The 25,364-nt window shown below is 40.8% G+C and overlaps 1 protein-coding gene across 2 annotated transcripts in view; it reads left to right on the forward strand.

The window, feature by feature from the left end:
* DSCAM (DS cell adhesion molecule) overlaps positions 1-25,364 on the forward strand; it is an 859,211-nt gene that overhangs the window by 535,118 nt on the left and 298,729 nt on the right. For both annotated transcript variants that reach the window (XM_086341570.1, XM_086341667.1), the window contains 3 exons: positions 2,116-2,391; positions 11,736-12,032; positions 12,788-13,063. In XM_086341570.1, coding sequence (XP_086197696.1) covers positions 2,116-2,391; positions 11,736-12,032; positions 12,788-13,063 — 849 coding nt within the window. The remainder of the gene's footprint in view (positions 1-2,115; positions 2,392-11,735; positions 12,033-12,787; positions 13,064-25,364) is intronic.

The raw sequence follows: 25,364 nt of genomic DNA on the forward strand, positions 1-25,364 counted from the left end.
CTCACTGGCTAAAAATTCTAGAAAGCTTTCTTTAGTTCCCACTGTTGTTACTGTTGTTCAGTCTCCAAGTCGAGTCTGACTCTTTATGACCCCACGGGCCACAGCATGCCAGGTTGCCCTGTCCCGCCATCTTCAGGAGTTCGCCGAAGGTCACGTCCACTGAACTGGTGAGGCCATCCAACCATCTCATCCTTTGTTGCCCTCTTCCCCTGCTGCCTTCAGGTCCCTCTGATTTGATGCAGAATCTTGAGGTCTTCTCTTGGACCCTGTGGGTTACTATCTTCATTCTCGTATTTTGCTTATGCACCTAAAAGACTGAGCTCTTTAAAGACTTCACAATGTGGTGACTAAGAAGTCAGTAATAACTGACGCAAACAGCTGATAGCTGCCATTTACCTGTTGTGTGGATTTGGTTAAATATCTCTGAATAACTCTTTCTTCTTCTGTAAAGTGGAGATAACATGAAACTTGCAGAACTGTGGGGAGACTGACTTAACGAAGGTAACTATGGGACATGCGAGTTGTCACAAGTGTCTTTCATTTTCATCTTCACTTACGAGTTTAGTGCTATTCTTGGCATATAAATGTTCAAAAATGCTTATGGCATTGAACTGGGTTCATTCATTGTTCAATGAAAACATAGCAAGTCATGGATGAGAGTTACCACCTTGTCCAAAGCAGCTTGCCTCATTTTAAAGAAATAAAAAACCTTTCTCACAGTTACACATTCTACAGCAACCTGCTTCCTTGCAGCCCTGTGCTGCTGGCCATGGTTAAGCCACATAGAGGATATGAGTGAGTTTGTGTGTGTGAGACTGGCCCAGAGGAAACCCATCTGTGCCAAGTTGGGATGAGGCAGATAGATTTAAATATTCAAATATATCCATCCTTGTTGGCTCAGCCATTGCAGTTCTTACTGTCAGTGGGTTAATACTCACATTTACTGAGAAAGGAATCTGACCAACACCAGTCTATCTGCCATACAGTGAAAGAAGGCAAGAAAAAGAAAAGAAAAAAGCCAAAAGCAATGAGGATGTTCCCAAACAAAATGAAATAGCACTGAAATAAGAACATGCAGAGTGTGGCCTTTTGTTTTTAAGGTTCCTTTTTAAAAATTGTTGCAACGTCATTCCACACAAAAGCATTAGAAACATAGCAGTCTTAACACGAAGCTCACAATTGACTATTTCAACAGAAAATCTGTATGCATTGTCATTTACATGGTAAAGTAGCTAACTATTAAAAAGATGTTCTTTCTCAATCCCTCTGCTGCTTTAACTCTGGGAGTATTCCAGGTAGAAGGCCTACGTAGTGCTATTTACAAGTACCAAATTATGACCGTATTGTTGTTGTTCCGTTGCTCAGTTGTGTCCAACTCTGCAAACTCCTATACTGTAGCATGCCAGGCTTCCTTGTCCTTCACTATCTCCCAGAGTTTGCTAAGACTCTTGTCCAGTGAGTCAGTGATGCCATCCAGCCATCTCGTCCTCTGTTGCCCCCTTCTCCTCCTGCTTTCAATCTTTCCCAGCATCAGGATCTTTCCTCATACGTTGGCTGTACACCTCAGGTGGCCAAAGTATTGGAGCTTCAGCTTCAGCATCAGTTCTTCCAGTGAATAGTCAGTGTTGATCTCCTTGCAGTCCAAGGGACTCTCAAGAGTCTTCTCCAGGACCACAGTTTGAAAGCATTGATTCTTTGGTGCTCAGCCTTCTTTATGGTTCAACTCTCACACTGGCAAATGACTGCTGGAAAAACCATAACTTTGACTCTATGGACTTTTGTCGACAAAGTGATGTCTCTGCTTTTTAATCTGCTGTCTGGGTTTGTCAAAGCTTTTCTTCCAAGGAGCAACCGTCTTTTGCTTTCATGTCTGCAGTCACCATCCAAGCAAGTACAAAATTAAGACTGTATAACTTACATAAATCCCATTAACAGCTCAATTTAATATCTTTGACTATTCAGTGCTCTGTATGAGGGAAAAACCTACCTTGACGTATTGCCAAATGGCCAAAAATGCTTGTGAAGATACATTTGCCTTGTCAAAAGTCCACCCTGTTGAAATACTCTCATGTGTGATGTTTTTACCTTCTTTTTTTCTCTTCCCCGAAACTCCAGAGCCACTGAAAGCTACCATCAGCCCCAGGAAAGTTAAAAGCAGCGTGGGCAGCCAGGTTTCCTTGTCCTGCAGCGTGACTGGAAGTGAGGACCAGGAACTCTCCTGGTACCGAAATGGTGAAATACTCAACCCTGGAAAAAATGTGAGGATCACAGGGATCAACCACGAAAACCTTATAATGGATCACATGGTCCGAAGTGACGGCGGAGCCTACCAGTGCTTTGTGCGCAAGGACAGGCTGTCCGCTCAAGACTTTGTGCAGGTGGTCCTTGAAGGTCAGTGGGCCTCGTTGCAGGGTTCAGCCGAAAAAAAGAACTCAAACCCAGGGCACTCAAAAGCAAGAGCAAAGGGTGAAGTGGAGCTCATAACTCAGTTTTAAGATTTCTGTCTGATCAGCTAGTAACTCTCCTCTAGTTTTCTAGCTCAGTTGGGCAAGTAAAAGATTAATTTCTGATGAAGTGATCATTGTTTCTAGTAGAAGTAACATAAGTAATGTGATTTAACATAAAGTCAAGTAACATAAATGCTGCTCACTCAGTGTTTAAAGTTACTTGTCAAGATATGAACCAAAGAGACTTGAGACTGATGGTTCGGTGGCTAATCCATCGTCCTCTTGACCAGGGTTTCTCAGGGGTGCTTGGTTGGGTAGGCTTCTGTATGCACTCTAGGATGCTGAGTGGAGTCTCACCTCTATCTGCTAAATGCTCGCAGTGCCTCCCTCCAGTTATGACAAACAAGTGTCCTTTGGGGGAGCAAAATAGCTCCCCCAAAGTTGATAAGCACATCCGTGGATGCAACACTTAGAGCAACATTTCAACGTCATGTTTGGTGGACTGTAAAAATGGCATCTGGGTTGTAGAATTGTCCAAATTTGGGTCCAGAGAGTCACAGATTTAGGAGAATGGAATTTTTGAAGAATTGCTTTGTGTTATCATAATGAGTTTTAGGCTTTTTTTTAACTGCCTACTGCTTACTTACATCTTCAAGCTTATCAATCAGCCAGGGAAAGACACTGTCCAGGTAACATTCAAGCAAGAGACATGTTTATCACTAGATAATTGAACTAGCTTTTATCTGTAAATTTGCATGTCTTGTTGGAAATTGTGCCTTTATATATAATTTAAAATTCATCTGTTATCAACTGATTAAAATAACTACATGACTTTCATATAGCCTAAAGCAGGGGAAAAGAAAATCCATTTAATATGAAAATAAGTTTAAATATCTCTTGACGCTAAGTGTCTATTTCTCTTATTACTTTTTTAACCTTAGCTAATTTTTAAGAAGAAACGGGCTTAGGATAACATTCTTATTTTGATTCAAGCAGTTCCTTGCAGACAGTGAGCATTTTAAAGCACAGGTGAATATAGCTGAAGGCACGGGACTCATATTAAAAGCCTGATGCTGTGTTTCCATAATAATTAAGTGCAGAAAGTAATCAATTTGCACAGAGCCAGTTTGCTAATGGCGATGCCCTGCAGTCCTCACATAGCCACTATTTTTAGATTCTTTGTAGAAAAGGGAGAGATTACCTGTCTAGGCCTTGTTACCTTGGAAACCACCTCATGTGACCAAGAAAACCTAAGGAGTATATTGATAATCCATAATAATGTCGAAAGAGGTGAGGTTATCAGAGAGTGACAGCAAGAAAGATTTCAAAGACACTCCAGTCTCACTGGGAAAATAATGTCTGCTTTCATCTCCAAAAGAGCCTGTCGCTTGAATAAAAAGAGGGGTGAGAGGAGCCCACTGAGCCCACTCACGGATTTATTTGTTGCCTGTCAGTTTCTGTTCAGGACAAGAAGCTTCACTTATTTTTTTTTTTCTCATCTGAGAAATGACAGTGCTAATGTCGCCAAAGACAGCAGAAATGGAATTACAAACACACACCCAGTAACTGCCTTAAGATGGTGTCTAACTAGACTCTTACGATTTAACATCCTGTAACCGCTATGAATTAACTGATTCTAAAAACTCACAATACTATCAACTAAGAATGGCCACTGATATAATGTAGAATTTTGGAATATTTCCCATGAGGACAAAGAAACTGGAAAGGAAGTTTAAAGAAACTGGAACTAATAATTATAGGTTCAAGATCAGACCAGAACACCTAGAAAGTAGAATCATAAAAAAGAAGAACAAGTCTTATTTCTGGAAATTATGGAGTAGTGTGTATCACACTAACCTGAGAGAAGATGAAAATAATGAACTTTGGGAAAAGCAAAATAATTTACAGACCCTGCGGAAATACCCCAAATCAGGCAGAAAGAACTTGACCCTTGAAAGAAGGGGGAAATATCAGTAATTTTCTACACAAATATCACACGTCCCTTGAGGATATTTTCCAGTGCTAGTGGGGTGGGGCTTCACAGCTGGTGCTAGTGGTAAAGAATATTCCTGCCAGTGTAGGAGACATAAGGGACAAGGGTTCGATCCCTGGGCCAAAAAGATCCCCTGGAGAAGGAAATGGCAACCCCTTCAGTATTCTTGCCTGGAGAATCCCATGGACAGAGGAGCCTGCAGGCTACAGTCCATAGAGTTACAAAGAATTAGACATGACTGAGCACACACACACAGTCTTTCTAAGATTATGATGAATTTTATTTTTAATTTACTGCTTTCAACATTCAAAAACCCCATCAACATGCATGACTACATCTATCAAAAATAGTCTTTAAAAGTTAAAACCAAATAAAGATATTTTCAATAAACAAAAGGTTGTGAAGAGCATGATGCCAGAAGTCCTACATGCTAAGAAACAGTAAATGAAACCATTCATGATGAAGAAAATGACCTGAATCTGGAAACTCAGATAGAAATGAAGTACATGAAAAATGACAAATGTATTAGTAACCATTTAGCAAAATTGTTTTCTCATTTAATTTTTCTAAATCAGTTCAGTTCAGTCACTCAGTCGTGTCCGACTCTCTGTGACCCCATGAAGTGCAGTATGCCAGGCCTCCCTGTCCATCACCAACTCCCAGAGTTCACTCAAACCCATGTCCATTGAGTCAGTGATGCCATCCAACCATCTCATCCTCTGTCGTTCCCTTACTGGACTTTCAGCTTCAACATCAGTTCTTCCAGTGAACACCCAGGACTGATCTCCTTCAGGATGGACTGGTTGGATCTCCTTGCAGTCCAAGAGACTCTCAAGAGTCTTCTCCAGCACGACAGTTCAAAAGCAACAATTCTTCGGCGCTCAGCCTTCTTCACAGTCCAACTCTCACATCCATACATGACCACAGGAAAAACCATAGCCTTGACTAGATGGACCTTTGTTAACAAAGTAATGTCGCTGCTTTTCAATATGCTATCTAGGTTGCTCATAACTTTCCTTCCAAGGAGTAAGCGTCTTTTAATTTCATGGCTGCAATCACCATCTGCAGTGATTTTGGAGCCCAGAAAAATAAAGTCAGCTGCTGTTTCCACTGTTTCCCCATCTATTTCCCATGAAGTGATGGGACTGGATGCCATGATCTTCGTTTTCTGAATGTTGAGCTTTAAGCCACCTTTTTCACTCTCCACTTTCACTTTCATCAAGAGGCTTTTGAGTTCCTCTTCACTTTCTGCCATACGGGTGGTGTCATCTGCATATCTGAGGTTATTGATATTTCTCCTGGTAATCTTGATTACAGCTTGTGCTTCCCCCAGCCCAGCATTTCTCATGATGTACTCTGCATAGAAGTTAAATAAACAGGATGACAATATACAGCCTTGACATACTGCTTTTCCTATTTGGAACCAGTCTGTTGTTCCATGTCCAGTTCGAACTGTTGCTTCCTGACCTGCATACAGGTTTCTCAAGAGGCAGATCAGGTGGTCTGGTATTCCCATCTCTTTCAGAATTTTCCACAGTTTATTGTGATCCACACAGTCAAAGGCTTTGGCATAGTCAATAAAGCAGAAATAGATGTTGTTCTGGAACTCTCCTGCTTTTTCCATGATCCAGTGGATGTTGGCAATTTGATCTTTGGTTCCTCTGCCTTTTCTAAAACCAGCTTGAACATCTGGAAGTTCACGGTTCATGTATTGCTGAAGCCTGGCTTGGAAAATTTTAAGCATTACTTTACTAGCTTGTGAGATGAGTGCAATTGTGTGATAGTTTGAGCATTCTTTGGCATTGCCTTTCTTTGGGATTGGGATGAAAACTGACCTTTTCTAGTCCTGTGGCCACTGCTGAGTTTTCCAAATTTGTTGGCATATTGAATGCAGCACTTTCACAGCATCATCTTTCAGGATTTGAAGTAGCTCCACTGGAATTCCATCACCTCCACTAGCTTTGTTTGTAGTGATGCTTTCTAAGGCCCACTTGACTTCACATTCCAGGATGTCTGGCTCTAGGTGAATGGTCATACTATCGTGATTATCTGGGTCATGAAGATCTTTTTTGTACAGTTCTGTGTATTTTTGCCACCTCTTCTTAATATCTTCTGCTTCTGTTAGGTCCATACCATTTTTTTCCTTTATTGAGCCCATCTTTGCATGAAATGTTCCTTTGGTATCTCCAATTTTCTTGAAGAGATCTCTAGTCTTTCCCATTTTATTGTTTTCCTCTATATCTTTGCATTGATGGCTGAAAAAGGCTTTCTTATCTCTCCTGGCTATTCTTTGGAACTCTGCATTCAAATGGGTATATCTTTCCTTTTCTCCTTTGCTTTTCGCTTCTATTCTTTTCACAGCTATTTGTAAGGCCTCCCCAGACAGCCATTTTGCTTTTTTGCATTTATTTTTCTTGGGGATGGTCTTGATTCCTGTCCCCTGTACAGTGTCACGAACCTCTATCCATAGTTCATCAAGCACTCTGTCTATCAGATCTAGGCCCTTAAATCTATTTCTCACTTCCACTGTATAGTCATAAGGGATTTTATTTAGGTCATACCTGAATGGTCTAGAGGTTTTCCTTACTTTCCTCAATTTCAGTCTGTATTTGGCAATAAGGAGTTCATGATCTGAGCCACAGTCAGCTCCTGGTCTTGTTTTTGCTGACTGTATAGAGCTTCTCCATCTTTGGCTGCAAAGAATACAATCAATCTGATTTCGGTGTCAACCATCTGGTGATGTCCATGTGTAGAGTCTTCTCTTGTGTTGTTGGAAGAGGGTGTTTGCTATGACCAGTGCATTCTCTTGGCAGAACTCTATTAGCCTTTGCACTGCTTCATTCTGTATTCCAAGGCCAAATTTGTCTGTTACTCCAGGTGTTTCTTGACTTCCTACTTTTGCATTTTTCTAAATAGCAACTGACAAAGTATAACATCACATCATTGTATTGTGTTTTTAGCATACATAAAATTACACAAATGAAAGAATATAACTTAAATTTTTGAGATTATCTGTTGCAAGATTCCTCCATTTTATTTGAATAATTGTAATTTTCACTTCTCATAGGTGATTAAAACTATAAAATTTGCATGTACACACTCATATTACTATATATGTAATGAAAATGAAAAGGCAAATATGAAATGATAGAAAATATTTAGTACATACATTTATATATAATGTATACTATATATATACATATGTCTGACAAACATTATGTGTAATTTAATCTGACCTGAAACTGAAAGTGTTGGTTGCTCAGTTGTGTCCACTCTTTGCAAACCCGTGGATTGTAGCCTGTCAGGCTCCTCTGTCCATAGGATTTTCCAGGCAAGAATACTTTGCTGCTGCTGCTGCTGCTAAGTCGCTTCAGTTGTGTCCGACTCTGTACGACCCCATAGACGGCAGCCCACCAGGCCTCCCCGTCCCTCGGATTCTCCTGGCAAGAACACTGGAGTGGGCTGCCATTTCCCTCTCCAATGCATGAAAGTGAAAAGTGAAAGTGAAGTCACTCAGTCGTGTCTGACTCTAGCGACCCCATGGACTGCAGCCCACCAGGCTTCTCTGTCCATGGGATTTTCCAGGCAAAAGTACTGGAGTGGCGTGCCATTGCCTTCTCCAAGAATACTCTAATGTCTTCCTCTTTCCTTCTCTAAGGGATCTTCTCAATCCAGGGATTGAACTCGGGTCTCCTTCATCACAGGCAGACTCTTTACTTTCTGAGCCACCAGGGATGTAATCTGACCTATATACATGTATAAGTAAATTTGTATACATGTATATTCATCATATTTGGTTTGAATGTATATATTATACATATACATGTATTCAGTGGACGTGAAGAACTGCTACCAATCAATACCAAAGAAAAAGACTGTAACATAAAAATGGAACAAAAGATTTGAACAGACATTTCATGAAAGGAAATACACAAGCGGCCAATAAACACACACAAAAACAATAGTAATTCCGTAGCATTTGTCAAATAATGCAAAATCTGTATCTAATCACAAGGAAATATCAAACTGGATTTGAACAACTGGCTACAAAGTAATTCTTCAAAAATGTCAAAGTCAAGAATTGAGTAGAAACTGAAGAATGTTACAGATTAAAAGGACTAATGAGACACCGCAAATAAATGTAAGGTATGACAATGGTTGGACTGGGAAAACAGCTGTAAGGGACATTACTGGTCATGGACAGACTCTGCATTAGGTAACACCACGGTTCCAAAGTTGCAGCTCCTAATTTTACTAACTGTACTCTGGTTATGACAGAGTATATGTAGGGCACACACAAACATGATTTGAAGCCAAGAACAGGCTGAAGTAATGCATGGTGACAGAGATCAGAAGAGTAGTGGTGGGTAGAGACTGCTTGCAAGAACCCCTAGCAACATGGTGGGGGGTGATAGAAATGATTCTTACCTTCTTCATTTTGTGCTTACATAAGTGTATTTATTTAACAAAACTCATTCTGTTGGTACTCTTAAGATATATATATTTAGCTGTGGGTAAACTTTATCTACAAAAATAAAAGCGTAAGTGAAGAAAACTTTCCCACACAGATTTTAAAATAAGACTTGAGAGTTCAATGCTTAATGTAAAAATCAGTGAAAAGAAATTTATAGCTAAACACCTCCTGACAAAATATGTTGAGTTGTAAGGTCAAATAAAATAACCTCAGTATTCTCAAGCATCAACAGTTGGTCATATACAAAGAATTATGATCAGAATGACATCTAACTTCTCTGTAAATTAAATGTAGAGCACGTTGAAGTCATGTCTGCAGGGTTCTCAGGGCTAAAGTGCAGATTTTCTGTTTTAATATTATGAAGTTATTTTTGTCATCTTTGATAGTAAAAGAAAGATGTTTGTGATCTAAGAATCTGACCCTGAAAAAAATATACTTGAAAGCCTTCTCCAGCCTTCCAAAATGTGAGCTGGAATGAAGTTAAGATTCAGCAATTTGCAAATGAAAAGATGGTGCAACACTTACCTTCAGTACTGGAATTGCAAGATAGCTTTAGAATTTTTTTTCTGTTTTTTTTTAAATAATTAATTTTTTATTGATGGATAATTGCTTTACAGAAGTTTGCTGTTTTCTGTCAAACCTCAACATGAATCACCCATAGGTATACATAAATCCCCTCCCTTTTGTTTCTAACTTTTCTTTTGCTTATTTATGCTTTCAAATTTTTCAGCAATGAATACATGTAATTTTTATAATTCAGGTTAAAAAGTAAAAAAAAAAAATCTATTAATCATTATCTTTCAATTTGCACCAATTAAAAAAAAAATCTCTACCAGCAAGGTTTATTACTAGACACAGAAATCAAGTTGCATGTGATCATAGTTCTGTCAAAATGATATATTCATGCCTGGAAAAAAAAAAAAGTGTCACAATGTTGATTTATATGCCTAAAGCTGGGAGATCCATTGGTAACTTTCCAGTCTTTTGACTTTCACACATTTTTCTCTAATATGTGTGTATCATTCTAATGTGTATGTGCTCAGTGGTATAGTCGTGTCTGACTCTTTTTGACCCCATAGACTATAGCTGCCAGGCTTCTCTGGCCATGGAATTTTCCAGGCAAGAATCCTGGAGTGTGTTGCTGTTTCCTCCTCCAGGGGATCTTCCCGACCCAGGGATTGAAACCGTGTCTCTTGCATCTCCTGCATTAGCAGCAGATTCTTTACTATTAGTGCCACCTGGGACACCCTGTATCTCTCTAATGGAGACCTAATATACATTTTTTTAAAATGCATTTGTTGTTACTAGCATATAACTTTGGGCTTCTCTGGTAGCTCAGCTGGTAAAAACAGCTGCCTGCAATGCGGGAGACTTGGGTTCAATACCTGGGCTGGGAAGATCCCCTGGAGGAGGGCATGACATCCCACTCCAGTATTCTTGCTTGGAGAATCCCCATGGACAGAGGAGCCTGGCAGGCTACAGTCCATGAGCTCACAAAGGTCGTACATGACTGAGCGACTAGGCACAGCACAGCACATAGAATATAACCTTAAAGAGATATTTTAATACATGATTTAAAAAAATAATGGCATATGAAAATTTTGTCTTTGTCTAAAACATTGGAAATTTCTGTGGAAACATTCCTAAGATTAATCTCCTTGTTTTCCTGGGAGGGTCTTGAGTTGTGTCTGTTCTCCTAGTATCAGTTTTATTCTCAGAAGTATCCCAGATAAATTAATGACCACCTTACTTATAACACTTACTATGTTATAACACAATCTAAACTATGACATAAATGAACTTATCCATGAAGCAAGAACATACTCACAGGCATAGAGAACAGGCTGGTGGTTGCCACAGGGAGGGGGAGTTGGAGAGGGATGGATTGAGAGTTCAGGATTAGCAGATACAAACTAGTTATCAGTACATAAAGGGTGGATTCAATCAGCATGAGTTTGAGCAAACTCTGGGAGATAGTGAAAGACAGGGAAGCCTGGTGTGCTGCAGTCCTGGTGGTCGCAAAGAGATGGACACGACTGAGCGCCTGAACAACAACAAATAGGATGGATAAACAGCAAAGTCCTACTGTATAGCACAGGGAACTATACTCAGTATCCTATGATAGCCACAATGGAAAAGAATCTGAAAAATAACATATGTATGTATAACTGAATCACTTTGTTGTAGAGCAGAAACTTAACAAATCAACTGAAGCATAGCTTCAGTAAAATAAAATTTTTAAAAAAGAAAAGATACTTATGGAGACATTTAATAATACCGAAAGGGTCCAACTTGGTTTAGCTTTTACCTATTCTCAGGGCCTTCATGAAAATTCACATGCAATTATCATTATTTATTATTAAAACTATAAAAGATGATTCCTTATGAGAAAATGACAGAGAGATAATCAATATCTTAGTTCTTTCTTCCTCTAAACAGTTCCCCATTGAGCAATCCCTAATTAACTTGGAGGAAGTAGAAAGCTAAATTAGCCATGGAGGTGTGTGAATTTCCTCTGTTATAACTTTGGGTGGGGACATAACAGTTCTGAATTATAAACTTTTGGGGAGATGACATTCTTTATCATGAACATCTGAGTTGCATGATTATGACAATCAAGAAATAGAGGAGAGAGAGATTAAAGCTAGCTAAGTCTGCATTTACTTATTTTGAAACTGAAAAGTTGTCCTAAGTGGAATTTAGCTTTATCGATAAAACCAGTCTTTTGAGGGGCGTTTGATAGCCACATCCAATAGACATACTCGGAAGTCCTTTAATTATGCATATGTGCCACTTCCCTGCGTGATTTGTCTTCCTGCAGATGGAACTCCCAAAATCATTTCCGCCTTTAGTGAGAAAGTGGTGAGTCCGGCAGAGGCCGTCTCCCTGATGTGCAACGTGAAGGGAACGCCGCTGCCCACGATCACGTGGACCCTGGACGACGACCCCATCCTCAAGGGCGGCAGCCACCGCATCAGCCAGATGATCACGTCGGAGGGCAACGTGGTCAGCTACCTGAACATCTCCAGCTCTCAGGTCCGCGACGGGGGCGTCTATCGCTGCACGGCCAACAACTCTGCAGGCGTCGTCCTCTACCAGGCTCGAATAAACGTAAGAGGTGCTTGTCGAATCAACTCCTCAAAAAACACACATGACTCATTGTAGCGGAGAAGGACGTTTCTGCATGCACCGAGCCCAGTCTTGGAATGCCAGACCGGATTAATGTCGCTTCGTTGTCTCCTGCCCTCTTGCTTCCCACTGAGGAATGGCAGTGACTGGATCACTGTTGGAAATGGCATTTTGGTTTCCTTAGTCAGCTTGTTCTCTTGTTTTACTCTTAGACTTGTCCTCTGGAGCTTTCTTTTCCTGGTTTATGCTCTGCATGCTCTCTCCTTCCTCCTCTTCTTCTGTTCTAGACATTCATGGTAAACCTTCATGTACATGGTACTTAACCTACATTCATAGTGCAACATGGCATAACCTCCATCCTCACAATCTATTTTATAGAGAGAGAGTTAAACAGTTGAATTGCTACCAGTGTCTCACCAGCTGAATATGATTGTTCAGTGCAGCTTGTTACTTTTTATTGATTAAATTGCCTTTTAGCCTATAATTCAAAATGTTTTAAATAGAAGTAGTTGGTAATTAGCACTCGTTCAATTCATTTGAAGGCAATGAAATGAAAAGGTAAAGAAAAAAAAAAAAAAAACCTTCTTAGTGGAAAATGCCAAATGCAGAAAAAAATTGCTGAATTGAAAAAGATGTCCTTACATGAAAACAAATACATTTTTAAACTCAAGGAAAAGTGTACTCATTTCCACACATAAAATGTACCCTTAAATTATTTTCAAGAGCTTCTCTGTGTCTCTCCAGGGCCTGCAAGCATTCGACCAATGAAAAATATCACAGCAATAGCGGGACGCGACACATACATTCACTGTCGTGTGATTGGCTATCCGTATTACTCCATCAAATGGTACAAGAACTCGAATCTGCTTCCTTTCAACCACCGCCAAGTGGCGTTTGAGAATAATGGAACCCTAAAACTCTCAGATGTGCAGAAGGAAGTTGATGAGGGGGAGTACACCTGCAACGTGCTAGTCCAGCCCCAGCTCTCCACCAGCCAGAGTGTCCACGTGACGGTCAAAGGTAAGGCTGTGCCTCTGTCCCCACCCAAGTCACCATTGCTAAGTTTATCCACTAAGAGTGAAATAATCTAAAAACCTTTATGTTTAGAATGAGGAATGATAAAGTGTATTAGATGTTCTGTTCTCTCCGCCAGTGCATCCTCACCGGACTGATGGCTAAGATAGTCTTCTTTCCACATGAATTTTTGGCTTGGTTTTCCAGAGGATGTGTGTTTTTATACTATCATAGGAAAAAACACATCATCTATTTGGTTATCTAGTTGTCTGACAAATCATTTTAAAACACTTAGCTTTGTTTTTCTACAGTCTCCTGAAAGTAAGTTCTTTTGGAATCCACCTGGAAGAGATTTTGTGTAATGCGTAAAGACTTCACACAAAATAAACGAGCAGATCAAAGCAAAAGCATAGGAATGCAATGAATGGACAACCCCATAGGAAATTTTCTAGACTTTTATGTTTTTCTTTACATCATGACATCATGATGTGGACAGTCATGAAATCTAACCATCAGGATGAATTTTGGTGATCATGCAACTCAACACCAGCCTCCTTGTCATGCAGCTAAGCTGCATGTCTGAGCTGCCAGTTACCTCCCTAGGTACCAACAACTGTCTTTTAGTGTTTTGGCTGCAAAACTTCATAGGTTTACTATGGTCCTCCTCAACCATCTTTTCTCACAAATCCTGTTAGTTTATCTATTTAGATTAGATCAGATCAGATCAGTCACTCAGTCATGACCGACTCTTTGCGACCACAAGAATTGCAGCACGCCAGGCCTCCCTGTCCATCACCAACCCCCAGAGTTCACTGAGACTCACGTCCATCGAGTCAGTGATGCCATCCAGCCATCTCTTCCTCTGTCATCCCCTTCTCCTCCTGCCCCCAATCCCTCCCAGCATCAGAGTCTTTTCCAATGAGTCAACTCTTCCCATGAGGTGGCCAAAGTACTGGAGTTTCAGCTTTAGCATCATTCCTTCCAAAGAAATCCCAGGGCTGATCTCCTTCAGAATGGACTGGTTGGATCTCCCTGCAGTCCAAGGGACTCTCAAGAGTCTTCTCCAATACCACAGTTCAAAAGCATCAATTCTTCGGCGCTCAGCCTTCTTCACAGTCCAACTCTCATATCCATACATGACCACAGGAAAAACCATAGCCTTGACTAGACGAACCTTTGTTGGCAAAGTAATGTCTCTGCTTTTCAATATGCTATCTAGGTTGCTCATAACTTTCCTTCCAAGGAGTAATCGTCTTTTAATTTCATGGCTGCAGTCATCATCTGCAGTGACTTTGGAGCCCAGAAAAATAAAGTCTGACACTGTTTCCACTGTTTCCCCATCTATTTCCCATGAAGTGATGGGACCGGATGCCATGATCTTTGTTTTCTGAATGTTGAGCTTTAAGCCAACTTTTTCACTCTCCACTTTCACTTTCATCAAGAGGCTTTTGAGTTCCTCTTCACTTTCTGCCATAAGGGTGGTGTCATCTGCATGTCTGAGGTTACTGATATTTCTACTGGCAATCTTGATTACAGCTTGTGCTTCCCCCAGCCCAGCATTTCTCATGATGTACTCTGCATAGAAGTTAAATAAACAGGATGACAATATACAGCCTTGACATACTGCTTTTCCTATTTGGAACCAGTCTGTTGTTTCGTGTCCAGTTCGAACTGTTGCTTCCTGACCTGCATACAGGTTTCTCAAGAGGCAGATCAGGTGGTCTGGTATTCCCATCTCTTTCAGAATTTTCCACAGTTTATTGTGATCCACACAGTCAAAGGCTTTGGCATAGTCAATAAAGCAGAAATAGATGTTGTTCTGGAACTCTCTTGCTTTTTCCATGATCCAGTGGATGTTGGCAATTTGATCTTTGGTTCCTCTGCCTTTTCTAAAACCAGCTTGAACATCTGGAAGTTCACGGTTCATGTATTGCTGAAGCCTGGCTTGGAGAATTTTGAGCATTACTTTACTAGCATGTGAGATGAGTGCAATTGTGCGGTAGTTTGAACATTCTTTGGCATTGCCTTTCTTTGGGATTGGAATGAAAACTGATCTTTTCCAGTCCTGTGGCCACTGCTGAGCTTTCCAAATTTGCTGGCATATTGAGTGCAGCACTTTCACAGCATCATCTTTCAGGATTTGGAATAGCTCAACTGGAATTCCATCACCTTCACTAGCTTTGGAGGCCCACTTGACTTTCTAAGGCCCACTTGACTTCACATTCCAGGATGTCTGGCTCTAGGTCAGTGATCACACCATCGTGATTATCTGGGTCATGAAGATCTTTTTTGTACAGTTCTTCTGAGTATTCTTTCTAAGGCCCACTTAACTTCACATTCCAGGATGTCTGGCTCTAGGTCAGTGATCACACCATCGTGATTATCTGGGTCATGAAGATCTTTTTTGTACAGTTCTTCTGAGTATTCTTGCCATCTCTTCTTAATATCTTCTGCTTCTGTTAGGTCCATCCCATTTCTGTCCTTTATCGAGCCCATCTTTGCATGAAATGTTCCTTTGGTATCTCTGATTTTTTTGAAGAGATCCCCAGTCTTTCCCATTCTGTTGTTTTCCTCTATTTCTTTGCATTGATCGCTGAAGAAGGCTTTCTTATCTTTTTTTGCTATTCTTTGGAACTCTGCATTCAGATGCTTATATCTTTCCTTTTCTCCTTTGCTTTTCTCTTCTCTTCTTTTCACAGCTATTTGTAAGGCCTCCCCAGACAGCCATTTTGCTTTTTTGCATTTCTTTTCTATGGGAATGGTCTTGATCCCTGTCTCCTGTACAATGTCACGAACCTCATTCCATAGTTCATCAGGCACTCTATCTATCAGATCTAGGCCCTTAAATCTATTTGTCACTTCCACTGTATAATCATAAGGGATTTGATTTAGGTCATACCTGAATGGTCTAGTGGTTTTCCCTACTTTCTTCAATTTAAGTCTGAATTTGGCAATAAGGAGTTCATGGTCTGAGCCACAGTCAGCTCCTGGTCTTGCGTTTGCTGACTGTATAGAGCTTCTCCATCTTTTGCTGCAAAGAATATAATCAATCTGATTTCGGTGTTGACCATCTGGTGATGTCGATGTGTAGAGTCTTCTCTTGTGTTGTTGGAAGAGGGTGTTTGTTATGACCAGTGCATTTTCTTGGCAAAACTCTATTAGTCTTTGCCCTGCTTCATTCCATATTCCAAGGCCAAATTTGCCTGTTACTCCAGGTGTTTCTTGATTTCCTACTTTTGCATTCCAGTCCCCTGTAATGAAAAGGATATCTTTTTTGGTTGTTAGTTCTAAAAGGTCTTGTAGGTCGTCATAGAACCATTCAACTTCAGCTTCTTCAGTGTTACTGGTTGGGGCAAAGGCTTGGATTACTATGATATTGAATGGTTTGCCTTGGAAACGAACAGAGATCATTCTGTCATTTTTGAGATTGCATTCAAGTACTGCATTTCGGACTCTTTTGTTGACCATGATGGCCACTCCATTTCTTCTGAGGGATTCCTGCCCTCAGTAGTAGATATAATGGTCATCTGAGTTAAATTCACCCATTCCAGGCCATTTCAGTTCGCTGATTCCTAGAATGTCGACATTCACTCTTGCCATCTCTTGTTTGACGACTTTCAATTTGCCTTGATTCATGGACCTGACATTCCAGGTTCCTATGCAATATTGCTCTTTACAGCATCGGACCTTGCTTCTGTCACCAGTCACATCCACAGCTGGGTATTGTTTTTGCTTTGGCTCCATCCCTTCATTCTTTCTGGAGTTATTTCTCCACTGATCTCCAGTAGCATTTTGGGCATCTACTGACCTGGGGAGTTTCTCTTTCAGTATCCTATCATTTTGCCTTTTCATACTGTTCATGGGGTTCTCAAGGCAAGAATACTGAGTGGTTTGCCATTCCCTTCTCCAGTGGACCACATTCTGTCAAATCTCTCCACCATGACCCGCCTGTCTTGGATTGCCCCACGGGCATGGCTTAGTTTCATTGAGTTAGACGAGGCTGTGGTCCTAGTGTGATTAGATTGACTAGTTTTCCTTAGATTAGATTGACTAGATTGACTAGTGAGTATGGTTTCAGTGTGTTTGCCCTCTGATGCCCTCTTGCAACACCTACCGTCTTACTTGGGTTTCTCTTACCTTGGGTGTAGGGTACCTCTTCATGGCTGCTCCAGCAAAGCGCAGCCATTGCTCCTTACCTTGGACGAGGGGTATCTCCTCACCGCCCTGCTTCCTGACCTTCATTGTGGGATAGCTCCTCTAGGCCCTCCTGCGCCTAGAGGAGCTAAATTCTCAGACACACATGCACTCTCACATAATGTATTATTTGGTATATGTTATGCAACATATGCTTTCCCTTGTGGCCCCATGGTAAAGAATCTGCCTGCCAATGCAGGAGACATGGGTTTGATCCCTGGTCCAGGAAGATCCCTTGGAGAAGGAAATGGCAACCCACTCCAGTATTCTTGCCTGGAGAATCCCATGGACAGAGGAACTTTGTGAATTACAGTCCATAATGTATAAATTCTCATACACACATGCACTCTCACATAATGTATTATTTGGTGTTTGTTATGCAACATATGCTTTCCCTTGTGGCTCCGTGGTAAAGAATCTGCCTGCCAATGCAGGAGACATGGGTTTGATCCCTGGTCCAGGAAGATCCCTTAGAGAAGGAAATGGCAACCCACTCCAGTATTCTTGCCTGGAGAATCCCATGGACAGAGGAACTTTGTGAATTACAGTCCATAATGTATAAATTCTCATACACACATGCACTCTCACATAATGTATTATTTGGTATATGTTATGCAACATATGCTTTCCCTTGTGTCTCCGTGGTAAAGAATCTACCTGCCAATGCAGGAGACATGGTTTTGATCCCTGGTCCAGGAAGATCCCTTGGAGAAGGAAATGGCAACCCACTCCAGTATTCTTGCCTGGAGAATCCCATGGACAGAGGAACTTGGTGAATTACAGTCCATGGAGTTCACAAAGATTCAAATGTGACTTGGTGACTGAACAAAAACAACAGTGTAACATTTACATTAATACATGTACATATACCTGCACATGAATAATTTTGAATTTTTAAACAACTGCATATCTTCAGAGTTTTCTCAAATCATTAGAAATTCTTGGCAAGCCAGATTGGTCATAGCTGCAGGAAACTTCATGTTGTGATTTATGTCTTGACCCATGATGAATGGAATATATACTCTATGTCCAGCAGATCAATACCTTAGAAAATAAGTCCTATTTGATGACTAAGAATTTTCCCCAGAAGAAACCAACCCCAGGGCTAAAAAGAAACCAAGCAAAGAATGTTGATAGGAAGGATGCAGGGGCGGGCCAGATGGAAGGAGGCTGTGAGCTGTGACAATCAGATCAGGGAAACAAGAAGCAGAATACCCTCCCAATAAAGATGATGTAAAACCAAAGACATCTATCAAACTTTGTTGTTGTTCAGTCACTCAGTCTTGTTCTACTCTTTGCAACCCCGTGGACTACAGCATGCCAGGTCTCCCTGCCTTCACCATCTCCTGGAGTTTGCTCAGACTCAGCTCCATTGAGTCACTGATGCTATCCAACTGTTTCATTCTCTGTCATCCTTCTCCTCCTGTCTTCGGTCTTTCCCAGAATGAGGGTCTTTTCCAGTGAGTTGGCTGTTTGCATCAGGTGGCCAAATTATTGGAGCTTCAACTTCAGCATCAGTCCTTTCAATGAGTATTCAGAGTTGATTTCCTTTAGGATTGACTGGTTTGATCTCCTTGCACTTCAGGGGACTCTATGAAACTTACTACAGCCAAATGATCAAAGCCAGAATCATTCCTGGCTGTCTCTAATGACAGCAGAGTAGATGACAAAGTAGATGTGTCCATGGACCCTCCCATAGGAAAATATCACACACTAACAAAAATTTTATTAGAAAGACTTTAAACAATGGGTTTACCAAGAAGCTGGGAATACAAAACTTGCTAAAGAAATCTGTGTCCCACTGGTATTCATTCATCATAAGTTAACATTCTGTGCACATGTCTGGGCAGAGGGGACTTCCCAGGTGGCTCAGTGGTGAAGAACCTGCCTGCCAGTGCAGGAGACGCAGGAGATGCAGATTCAATCCCTGGATCAGGAAGATCCCCTGGAGGAGGAAATGGCAACTCACTCCAGTATTCCTGTCTGGAGAATCCGACAGACAGAGGAATCTGGAGGGCTATAGTCCACAGGGTTGCAGAGTCGGCTATGACTGAGTGACAGAGCATGTGGCATGAACACACTGGGCAGAGGAGAGGGTATATGTTCTTGATGTTCAATCACTAAGCCATGTCTGACTCCCTGGGACCTCTTGGACTGCAGCATGCCAGGCTTCCCTGTCTTTCACTATCTTCCTGAGTTTGGTCAGATTCATGTTCATTGAACAGGTGATGCTATCTAACCATCTAATTCTCTGCCACCTCTTTCTCCTCTTGCCTTTATACTTTTTCTTTATTGTTGCTTCAAAAGATGCTTTCTTATATTTCAGGGAGCAATGTCTAAACTAAATACAATTTCATCTATTACTACTACAGTATATCCCACTTACTTTTATTGAATTTTATTTTTATGTAGACAAATAAAATGATGAAGCCAGCTTATACCTCTTAGGGCTTCCCAGGGCAAAAATAATAAATTCTGGTTTCCTTATGTCAACCTAGGGCTTACTTCTTAGAGGTAGTCATATTCACATTCATTGCCCTCTCACAAAGATATTTAAAATAATTCAAGATACCACTTGCTTTTCTTGCTTAAGATGATATCTGACTTTCAGCATTTGGTAACAGTTAATAAATTAATGATTTTAGCCTTTCTTCAGATGTCAGTGGAAAGGTTGTAACCAAATTAACTTCTGAGCATTTAAATAGGAATTTTAAAATATTTTGAAATGAAATATGTAAATTAAATCACACTCCAGTGGTCAGGTTTGTAGTCCATCAAAGCTTTTAAAAACTAGTAACCTTTGCTATTTTCAATTATGATGAGTTACGATAAGAGAGAGATAAGTAATCGACTGAATTACAGGAAAAGACTGAGGTTTCTGACTCTCCCTGTAGATCAGGACTGGAAGAGTCATTCTCATTTTATTCATGTATATACAGCTCCATTACCTTTGCAGTTAAACTGCACGATGAATATTATTGTATTCAGATAATTTTAGAGGAGCAAATATGATACCTAAAAATTTGGCTTCATTTGGAAGTGGGCCCACTTGTTTCCATTAATAATGCTGAAAAGTGTAAACCAAACCATTTTTTATCTTACGTCCCAGAGGTTCTTCTCTAACACTGAATAGAGCAGTGTGTGTGTGAGTGAGTGTGTGGCTGTGAGTGTGCGTGTGTGTTCAGATGACATTGGAAGCAATACTGTTTTTCAATCATATCTTTTTTTGCTTTTTTCCTTCCTTCATTTATATTGTATCATATGATTGGAAAAAAAATTTTTTAAACCTCAAAAATCAATATAAATAGCATTAATCATTAATAATGCCTGAGACTTAACTTCTAAAATACATTAACAAGAAGCTTGGGGCTTCACTGCTGGCTCAGTGATCAAGAATCCACCTGCTAGTGTAGGTGACATGGGTTCAATCCCTGGTTTGGGAGGATCTCCTGGAGAAGGAAATGGCAACCCACTCCAGTATTCCTGCCTAGAGAATCCTATGGACAAAGGAGCCTGGTGGGCAACAGTCCATGGGTTCACAGAGTTGGACATGACTAAGCGGCTAAACCTCCACAATTTTGCTGCCTTCAAACATGCAGGGAGAAATGAAAGTCAGAATCCCTTCTTTCACTTCATTTCAATTTAACAAGCAGTGTTATATTTAACACATTCCAAAGCTTTTCTTGCCCCATTTTAGGTGCCACATTGAACTTGAACAGTGTCTAGTTGAGTGTTCTAATTGCTAGGAACCAACACTGCCAGGAAAGTTAATTGGCTGCTAGGTAAAAATGTCACCTTCTATTTGTGTTTATGTAAAACTTTGTCATTTACAAAACACTTTCATAATTGTAACCTTAATTAATACTCACAGTGACTCTGTAATGTAGATAAAACATCAGCAGAGAAAGAGAATAGGAGAGAGCAGGGAACTTGATCAGAGTTCCCCGGTAATGTATTCAACACTCGAATACACATCTCTACTTTCCAGTTACCACTCCACAGTGTGTTACTGAAAAGTAATTCACATCGCAGTGGGAAGCTAGGATTAATGTGAGGAGACATCAAGTCAAAAGACCTAGAAAGAAAGCTATTCTAAAAGCTGAGAAAGAATATTATTTTAGAAGTAAGGGCATGTGATACGGGGCACCTAATTTAAGAGAGAAAGATAATTAATCAAATTGAAGAGATGAAAGGGAAGAAATGGATTTGATGAGGGAGGGTGAGTAAGAACCAGAGATGACTCCAGAAGTTCTAGTCTGGATGATGGAGAAGTGAAGAGAGGGAGTCTAAAATGTTCATGGCTTGGGAAAGTCTTATGAAGAAAAAGGTGTACTGTCACATGTCTGTAGACCATGATTCTGGATTCTGACTGGGGGACCTTTGAAATACAGGTTTGGGGAATGGGCTGAAATGAGTATATCTTTCCTTTTCTCCTTTGCCTTTTGCTTCTCTTCTTTTCAAAGCTATTTGTAAGGACTCCTCAGACAACCATTTTGCCTTTTCATATTTCTTTTTCTTGGGGATGGTCTTGATCCCTGCCTCCTGTATAATGTTACGAACCTCCGTCCATAGTTCTTCAGGCACTCTGCCTATCAGATCTAATCCCTTAAATCTATTTCTCACTACCACTGTATAATCATAAGAGATTTGATTTGGGTCATACCTGAATGGTCTGGTGGTTTTCCCTATTTTCTTCAATTTAAGTCTGAATTTGGCAATAAGGGGTTGATGATGTGAGCCATAGTCAGCTCCCAGTCTTGTTTTTACTGGTGGTATAGAACTTCTCCATCTTTGGCTGCAAAGAATATAACCAATCTGATTTCAGTATTGACCATCTGGTGATGTCCATGTGTAGAGTCTTCTCGTGTTGTTGGAAGAGGGTATTTGCTATGACTAGTGTGTTCTCTTCGCAAAACTCTGTTAACCTTTGACCTGCTTCATTATGTATTCCAAGGCCAAATTTGTCTCTTACTCCAAGTATTTCTTGACTTTCTACTTTTGCATTCTAGTCCCCTATAATGATGGAGAAGCAAATGGCAATCCACTCCAGTGTTCTTGCCTGGAGTATCCCATGAACAGAGGAGTCTGGCAGGCTAAAGTCCATGGGGTTACAAAGAGTTGGATGTGATTGAGTGACTACACACACAAACACACCTATGATGAAAAAAAATCTTTTTTGCGTGCTAGTTCTAGAAGGTCTTGTAGGTCTTCCTAGAACCGTTCAACTTCAGCTGCTTCAGCATTACTGGCCAGGGCCTAGACTTGCATTACTGTGGTACTGAATATTGCCTTGGAAATGAAGAGAGATCATTCTGTTGTTTTTGAGATTGCACCCAAGTACTGCATTTCTGACTCTGTAATGGCTATTCCATTTCTTCTAAGGTATTCTTGCTCACAGTAGTAGATATAATGGTCATCTGAGTTAAATCCACCCATTCCAGTCCATCTTAGTTCACCGATTCCTAGAATGTCGATGTTCATTCTTGCCATCTCCTGTTTGACCACTTCCAATTTGCCTTGATTCATGGACCTAATATTCCAGGTTCCTATGCAATACTGCTCTTTAAAGCATTGGACTTTACTTCCACCACCAGTCACATCCACAACTGGGTGTTGTTTTTACTTTGGCTTCATCTCTTCATTCTTTCTGGAATTATTTCTTCACTGATCTCCAGTAGCATATTGGGCACCTACCGACCTGGGGAGTTCATCTTTCAGTGTCCTATCTTTTTGCCTTTTCATACTGTTCATGGGCAAGAATACTGAAGTGGTTTGCCATTCCCTTCTCCAATGGCCCATGTTTTGTCAGACCTCTCCATCATGACCCATACGTCTTGTGTGGCCCTACATGGCATGGCTCATAGTTTCATTGAATTAGACAAGGCTGTGGTCCATGTGATCAGATTGGTTAGTTTTCTGTGATTGTGGTTTTCAGTCTGTCAGCCCTTTGATGGAGAAGGATAACAGACTTATGGAAGCTTCCTGATGAGAGAGACTGACTGAGGGGGAAACTGGGTCTTGTTCTGATGGCCAGGGCCATGCTCAGTAAATCTTTAATCCAATTTTCTGTTGGTGGGTGGGGCTGTGTTCCCTCCCCATTATTAACCTGGAGCAAAATAGGAAGTCAAGAAACACCTGGAGTAACAGGCAAATTTGGCCTTGGAGTACAGAATGAAGCAGGACAAAGGGTAATAGAGTTTTGCCAAGAGAATGCACTGGTCATAGCAAACACCCTCTTCCAACAACACAGGAGAAGACTCTACACATGGACATCACCAGATGGTTGACACCGAAATCAGATTGATTATATTCTTTGCAACCAAAGATGGAGAAGCTCTATACAGTCAGCAAAAACAAGACCAGGAGCTGACTGTGGCTCACATCATGAACTCCTTATTGCCAAATTCAGACTTAAATTGAAGAAAGTTAGGAAAACCACTAGACCATTCAGGTATGACCTAAATCAAATCCCTTATGATTTTACAGTCAAAGGGAGAAATAGATTTAAGGTACTAGATCTGATAGACAGAGTGCCTGATCAGCTATAGACAGAGGTTCATGACCTTGTACAGGAGGCAGGGATCAAGACCATCCCCATGGAAAAGAAATGCAAAAAAAGCAAAATGGCTGTCTGGGGAGGGCTTACAAATAGCTGTGAAAAGAAGAGAAGAGAAAAGCAAAGGAGAAAAGGAAAGATATAAGCATCTGAATGCAGAGTTCCAAAGAATAGCAAGGAGAGGTAAAAAAGCCTTCCTCAGCGATCAATGCAAAGAAATAGAGGAAAACAACAGAATGGGAAAGACTAGAGATCTCTTCAAGAAAATTAGAGATACCAAGGGAAGATTTCATGCAAAGATGGGCACAATAAAGGACAGAAATGGTAGGGACCTAACAAAAGCAGAAGATATTAAGAAGAGATGGCAAGAATACACAGAAAAACTGTACAGAAAAGAGCTTCATGACCCAGTTAATCATGATGGTTTGATCACTCACCTAGAGCCAGACATCCTGGAATGTGAAGTCACGTGGCCCTTAGGAAGCATCACTACAAACAAAGCTAGTGGAGGTGATCGAATTCCAGTTGAGCTATTCCAAATCCTGAAAGATGATGCTGTGAAAGTGCTGCACTCAATATGCCAGCAAATTTGGAAAGCTCAGCAGTGGCCACAGGACTGGAAAAGGTCAGTTTTCATTCCAATCCCAAAGAAAGGCAATGCCAAAGAATGCTCGAACTACTGCACAATTGCACTCTTCTCACATGCTAGTAAAGTAATGCTCAAAATTCTTCAAGCCAGGCTTTAGCAAAACATGAACCGTGAACTTCCAGATGTTCAAGCTGGTTTTAGAAAAGGCAGAGGGACCAGAGATCAAATTGCCAATATTCGCTGGGTCATCGAAAAAGCAAGAGAGTTTCAGAAAAACATCTATTTCTGCTTTAATGACTATGCCAAAGCCTATTTTCCACAATAAACTGTGGAAAATTCTGAAAGAAATGGGAATACCAGAGCACCTGACCTGCCTCTTGAGAAACCTATATGCAGGTCAGGAAGCAACAGTTAGAACTAGACATGGAACAACAGACTGGTTCCAAATAGGAAAAGGAGTCTGTCAAGCCTGTATATTGTCACCGTTCTTATTTAACTTATATGCAGAGTTGCCGAGGTCCAGCCCCAGCTGATCCAGGGTATTCGAAGTGGAGACAGCGTTGGTGACTTAATTTAAATATTCATCAAAGATATAAAGAGTAATAGAATGAAGATAGCTCAGTAGGAAAACTCAGTGGAGAAAAGAGGCTGAGTAGCCTGGTTTACGTGGAAAATCAGTATAACCTGTGACACCAGGTTAGCTCTGACCTCGGAGGCCGCAGGCGCCCTCTCGAATAGCAGAAGGTGCCCCACCTTAGACACCTTCTCGAGTGGGTCTTAGAAGCCCAGGCAAATAAATGGTCGCAGAGGACCTCCGCGCTCCAGATGCAGACTCAGCTGGAAATTGAGGAAAAGAATGACATGGGGAGACCAAGCTTTGGTGAGCAAGGCCCGTAGCTTTATTTTCAACAGGGGCTTTTATACCCTAAGTTACACATAGAGGATAATAGGGGATGCAAAGTCAGTAG

The sequence above is a fragment of the Bos grunniens genome, chromosome 1, assembly GCF_055505025.1.
Source record: "Bos grunniens cultivar Pamir isolate PY7600 chromosome 1, Bosgru_T2T1.0, whole genome shotgun sequence".
NCBI lineage: Eukaryota > Metazoa > Chordata > Mammalia > Artiodactyla > Bovidae > Bos > Bos grunniens.